Source organism: Rutidosis leptorrhynchoides, chromosome 7 (genome assembly GCF_046630445.1).
Source record: "Rutidosis leptorrhynchoides isolate AG116_Rl617_1_P2 chromosome 7, CSIRO_AGI_Rlap_v1, whole genome shotgun sequence".
NCBI lineage: Eukaryota > Viridiplantae > Streptophyta > Magnoliopsida > Asterales > Asteraceae > Rutidosis > Rutidosis leptorrhynchoides.
The window spans coordinates 174,458,038-174,464,937 of NC_092339.1; the positions used below are offsets into that span (position 1 = coordinate 174,458,038).

Genomic DNA, 6,900 nt, shown 5'->3' on the forward strand with positions numbered 1-6,900 from the left:
TAACAACTAGTGGTGTGGGTTTTATTTATTAAGAGTCCAAACTTGTAAAAACTTTAGATAACCTCGATAGCTATAACTTAGGTAAATCTGTATCAAGCAACTATCATTTCGCCAAGGATAGTTGTGATCCTTTGTGATTTATATCAATAAAGAATAAACGTTGAAAATTACCTTTAACTCTTAATTATATTACTTGTTTGAATACCAATTGCTTTGAACTGTTAAGTTAATTAAAGAGAATTGTATTCACCCCCTCTACAATACTCCTGTTGTTAATCAAGGGACCAACAATTATTAATAATACTTTTCTAGCTTTTAAAAATATATATATATATATATATATATATATATATATATATATATATATATATATATATATATATATATATATATATATATATATATATATATAAATTCTAAAGCGTATAAGTAATAATTTAGAACAATTGCTTTTAAATAAATAATTCATTCATACATAATTTATTTTTATTAGTGAATTAATTTTTTAATGCAATTTTACCGGGATAACTTTCATTCGATTTTGTATAACACAAATAAAACAACTTTTAAAAGGTCAAAATATACACTTACAATTAAAGGAACTAAGGTAGAGAATATATTTGAAGTATAAAACCTCCATCAAACTAAACATAAAATGTATGTATTAACAGTGACGGATTCAGGAATTTTTTTGAACGGGTGCAAAACGTTGAAAATTTGTAGAAAACAAAAAGACGGGAACTAAATTTCAAAATTTAAGGAAAAAATACCTTGTACGTCAGACTATTAACATTTAATACCAAAAAAAAGAAATTTGATCGTTGGAAGCGGTTTACCATGGTTATACCTTAATATATATCAAGTGATATGAAATTGCTTGGTAGTGCTTTGCCAGTATCGTAATTGTCGGAAATAGCTTAATTAGTAGAACATTGCGTTGTCTATTTATATAAATATAGTGTAAAAGATTAAAAGATAAATTTGTTATGGATCTGTAGAGCTCTTCAAGAGCCACATGTTCTTGTATGTGTATCTATCCAGCTCTTGCGTTCTGATCTAATCTATTTATTTGATGTCTGTGATTTGGTGGGTCAGTGTTAGAGACATAAACCGTACCAAACTATACAAACAAACAAGCATACCAGATCCAATCGCATACACTTCAATTCCATGTGATTCATGTGGTTAAGATATACAATCCACAAACCAAATTTTCTTTTTTCTGGATTCGATTTAATTCTAATTAATTAATTACGGAGTAATTTATTTTAATATTTCTCCAGAACCTTCAACTGAAAATAAGTCCAAACACCATTGACTTTTGACATCATTACTTTCACACACATTCCGACCCACCGCCATGGCCAGCTCCGACGACACCACCACCACCGCCACCAGTGACGTCACAAAACCACTACTTTACCCCACTTTCATAGACGATTTCCACCACCACTCACCACCACCATCCGAATCATCATCATCTCATTATCCAACCTCAATCACATACAATCACGCCTCATCACGCCCAATCAAAGACCTCACTTTCCTCATCCTTTTTCTTATTTTCGTCATCTCCACTTTTTCATTCGGTATCTTCGCTTCCATCAATCGGAACCCTAATTCCCCTTCTTCAGCTTCCTCTTTCACTTACGACATAATTTCAGATTCTTGTATCAAACCTCATACCTCAATACCCACTTATAAAGATTCAATTTTGAATCTATTACGATCCGATTCGGGTTATGTTTTGAAGAATCTGATTATAACAGGTGTTATTACTTTGATTTTAAGCATACCCATTTCGTTATTCTTACTTTATTCACTCAAGCATTACGCCAAACAGTTGGTGTACATTTCACTTCCCTTTTTTATTATAGTTCCGATTTTTATAGACTTGTATTGGTTCGTTTCGTGTACTATTAATCCCGTTTGTAGTGAAAAGTTTCCGTTAGCTTATAGAATCCTAGTACTAGTGTTTGTGTTGTTGGTAATTGGTATGATTGTATGGATATTTGTAGTAAATTGGAGTAGAGTAGAGTTAACTGTGAGGATAATTAGGGTATCTTCCGACGCGTTATCGAACAATTTGGGTTTGTTCGGTGTACTACCAGGTTTAAGTTTGGGATTGGTTGTTTATTATGTGCCAATAGTTGTGTTTTTAGTGTTTGCTAGGTTAAATGGGGATTTTGTTGCTAGAGAAAAATATGGAAAAGTTGTTTGTGAGTGGAAACAAGATAGTTGGGTTCCGGCTTATTATGCGTTGGCGATTATAACAATGTTGTGGTCTGCTACTGCAATGTTGGAAGCACAGGTTTATGTCATTAGTGGGACTATATCTCAATGGTATTTCTCAAAAGATGATTCGAAAATTAAACGAAGTATAAGGAGTTCTCTAAGGTATAATATTGTAAATATTTAGTCTCAAAAGCTTATGTTCTATTCTTCTATTGCAAGCTTAGATTAATTTTTGGCAAAAATAAGCTTATTACAAAAACGAAACATATGTTGGGAGTGTTTGGCAAAACTAGTTGTCAGCTGGAGCTGAAAGTAGCTGGAGTTGAAAACTTATAACTGCGTAACTAGAGCTTATATTTTTTGATTTTAGTGTTTGGTATAGTAGCTAGAGCAATCACTTACGATGTAAATTATCATAACAGGGAACGAAGTAAAACTAAAGAAAATAAAGAGATTTTAAAATGTTTTCTATGTAATTTTATCTATTATAGCTATATATTTCTGCTGTTCTGGAAAAAAAAAAAAAAAAAAAAAAAAAAAGCTCTACAATTATAGCTAGTTGGATTAGCTTATTGTTTTAGAGCTTATCTTCTTTAATAAGCTCTTAAATTTTTGTTTTCTAAACAACACTATTTGCTTTAGTTTATGAAAAAATTAGGTTATGCTCCTGTAAGCTCCAATAAGCTAGTATGCCAAACACACCCGTTATGCCCCAACTGTACCGTTAGGGTTTGTACTTTCCTATTCTTTGGATGATATTATCTTGATATGAAATTATGCGCGAGTTGTATGAGCGAATACTGAAGTGTGAATTTTTAGTAAATAGATTGTTATAATCTTGCTTTAGGTTGCAAGTAATATAATGAACTGTTAGTACCTATTAACATATAAATTAGTTTTTGTGTTTCTAGCTAGTTGAGATTTGGTACTCCTAATTGATCACATAAAACCAGTTTAATTTAAGTTCTCATGATAAAACTCAATTATATCCTGTTTCTCTTCTATGTAACACTCTTTTATTTATGATTTTAGAAATGCATTTGGACCGTCATTTGGAACAATATGCTTTTCGGGACTATTAGTTGGTATTGTACGAATAGTGCGTGCTGCAGTTGATAGTGCGGCAAGTGAAGATTCAAGTGGGATGATAGTCCTCGCTCTTAGATGCTGTGTCAACACCTTTTTATCTGCATTTGAGTTTCTCAATAAGTTCACCATAAACTTTGCAGCGATAACTGGTGAAGCGTATTGTGCGTCTGCCAAATTGACATATGAACTTTTAAGACGTAATCTTCTATCGGCTGTTGTTGTTGAGACCGTTTCAACTCGTTTATTGGCTGCAATTATCTTTGTTCTTTCAGCAATATATGCTATTGTGGTCAGTAGTTTCTTACTTTTTCCTCTATTAGTTTGCTTTAAGATTGTATGGGTAAAAAGAGGTCTTTTTATGGGGTTGGATTGGGTCACACCAAATTTTTGAACTTTCATTAAGCAACTAGTGTTTATGATTTATTAGAATTGCATCATTTTGGTTATAATCTAATTTCTGAATTTAAGAGATTTAGTATGATTTATGTTGTAAAAAATTTTTGTTGACGTTCGACCTGTTCAACTCGGTGCTAGCGTTATTAGTGTGAAATAAGATTCATTTTCTTTCAGATCGTGCTTATACCAATAAAGTATTGCTTCAATATGATGACATGTATACTAAGTTTATGCACAAAGATGTTTATATAATTTAAGAGACACATTTGACTTGTTTCTCTCGGTTATTATATTTCGATGAATGGCTTGGTTTTGCATATACTTTTATATTTCTTCTGTTATATATCTACTCCTTTGTTTAAAAGAATTACCCCTTTTTATTATTTTTCTTTATTATAACAAATCATACATGGACTTTGTTAAATTAGTAACATAATATGGATTAATTAAACTATGAAATAGTTACAAAAACAAGAATACTATAGTTCAAAGGGTTTATTCATCACACTAGTGTAAGGCTTTAGTGGCAATATTCAGTGTCGTAGAAGTCAGTCTACTTATCCCTGACTATTCGGATTTGGTAACTAGACCCTGACTAGGCCCTAGTCGGTCAAAGAGTTAGATCAATGCCGGTCAACGGTCAGGCCAATGCCGGTCAACGGTCGGCCAATGCTAGTCAATGGTTGACCAATATCGGTCAAAAGCTTGATTTAGTTCGTTAAAGTTGAATTTATATAGTCATAATTGGACAAAGTCAGTCAAAATTGGTCAAAGTCAAAGTTGGTCAACGGTCAACTAATCCTCGACTGACGACTTATACCATCTTGTCGATATTGAAAAGGGGTTTTCCACATTCTTGCACTATTAATTGTAAATGTAAAACCTCATTTGGAATCCTATCTAACATAGTTTTAAGGATTTTCTGGAACACTAGAAATAAGACGGATGAGTTTTGATGAAGACAAGTTGCATACAAAAGAAAATTTGAAAGTTGAATGCATACAATAGGAAATGGGTGAAAGTTCGATGCATTTTATATTAGGTGACTGGATACACCTAAACGGATTAACTGCTATAGCCCATTGAATGCATACAATAGTACGAATTAGATAGTTGAGTGTATACAATAGGAAATTTGAAAGTTAAATGCATACAATAGAAAATAGGTGAAAGTCCGATGCATATTTAATCAATTAGCCCTATTTTAATACATTCTTGTCAAATTTGAATCTTTTGTTGTTATATGCAGGTGTGTGTAATACTACAGGCAGCAACTAATCTAGGGACAGATTCATACTTTGTAGCTGCAATTGCCTTCATAGTGCTGATACTGATTCTCGGTTTTTTGGTGCACGTGCTGGACAATGTTATAGATACGGTTTACATTTGTTATGCTATCGATAGAGACAGAGGTGAAGTATGTAAAACAGATGTTCATGAGATTTATGTTCATCTTCCAATCAGTAGGAACAATAATCCGTCTTATTTAAATGCCCGAACTCCAGTCCATGTATAATTATCAATTTTGTGTCATCTTAGAATTCAAGTTTTGTATAAGACACTGATTCTTTTTTTTTTTGTCTGTTTAATTACATTAGATAATAGATGCTAGTGTTAAATTACCATGTTTACCACTGATACATCACATTTTGCTCGAGTTTATACAGAATTTTTATGTGTTGCATGCAACTTTGTACATATTTGTTTTAGATTTTATACATCACCCTACAGTGTTAAAGTCTAATTTTCGCAATAAGTTAGTGTCGCCTTTCTGAGATTAGGATTCATGTTAATTGATGCTAGAATCCTGCCTCTTCTAAATGAAACAAACAGTTATTGAAGAAAATTATGAAGTCACTAAGACCACCCCCTTGGTTAGTTACCCGCTCATTACCGTAACTAACCATAGGCACCACTTAGTTACCCGCGTTAGTTACCCGCTTTCACCATAGATTTAACGGAAGAGTTATAGGAATTGCGGGTCCCAGTGCTTTTTATTGTTGGACTTGATGCTTTATTGCTTGTACGTTGTATATTAAGAGGAGTATTGTTTTAGCCATGATAGGGAGTGTTTAGTTATGAGTTAGTTATAGGATATTGGTGTTGATGTGGCGCTGATGTGGAAGGTTAAGAGGATGAATAGTTTTACGATAGGGAGTGGCCTAAAGATCTTTCGCCAGTAATTAAATACTCGTCAGGATTCGAGTTTTGCCTCCGACCAGCCAACTAATAACTACATGCAAAGCAATATTTTTCAAGCAGCCTACTCTGTGTATGGGTTAACTAATGATTCCATAATTGCGACAAACATGCGATTTTTCTGGTCAAGCAGCAAGAAAATCCTAGGAATAGTTCAATACAATGAAATTGAAGGGGAGTGGCTTGAAAGCCCAGCTACAATTAAACAGTCTCTTTTAGATTTCTTCACGGGAAATTGATCAAAATACACTTTTTTTTAAGGCTTCAAACAAAATACACTTTTTAAAAAAAAATTGTCTTTTTACACCATCCGGTAGACGGGATTTCCGTCTACCACCTTTATCTGTCGTCTACTACCATTTTTACAAAGTAGTCGGTGAGATAAAGGTGGTAGACGAATTTCCGTCTACTGGCAGGGTTAGTAGACAGCGACAACAAAGCAGTAGACAGACATTTACAAAGTAGTCGACTGTCTACTGCCTTGTTGTTGCTGTCTACTGCCTTGTTGTTGCTGTCTACTGCCTTGTTAGTGTCTACAAGGCAGTAGACAGCAACAACAAGGCAGTAGACGGTCGACTACTTTGTAAATTCTGCCTTGTTGTATTTTGTTTGAAGCCTAAAAAAAAAAGTATTTTGAACAATTTCCCTTTCTTCACCCACTACTTACGGCCCACCATCCCACTGATGTATCCTATGAATGGGCTGAATTGTTTGGATGCACATTACTAATTAATAATTACTTTACTAATATACTTTACTAATACTTAATAGACAAAAGTCTATGAATAGTATTATTTCTTTTTTCAATTTTCACAAACTTAACCCCCTAACTTTTATTAAAATACAAATCGAACCCCCACTTTATACATATATTTTTTCAATTTTCACAAACTTAATCCCCTAACTTTTATTAAAATACAAAACGAACCCCACTTTACTAACTTTTTTTTTTTTAAAAAAATAAAGCCCGAACGCTAAAAG

General features: G+C 33.0%; 1 protein-coding gene across 1 annotated transcript; it reads left to right on the forward strand.

Annotated features, from left to right (window-relative positions):
- Positions 1 to 1,010: 1,010 nt before the first annotated feature.
- Positions 1,011 to 5,404, forward strand: LOC139857920 (uncharacterized). The gene is made up of 3 exons (XM_071846770.1): positions 1,011 to 2,397; positions 3,268 to 3,613; positions 4,970 to 5,404. Exons 1-3 carry the CDS (start codon positions 1,361 to 1,363, stop codon positions 5,234 to 5,236), a joined length of 1,650 nt encoding a protein of 549 aa, XP_071702871.1. The 5' UTR covers positions 1,011 to 1,360; the 3' UTR covers positions 5,237 to 5,404.
- Positions 5,405 to 6,900: the final 1,496 nt, after the last annotated feature.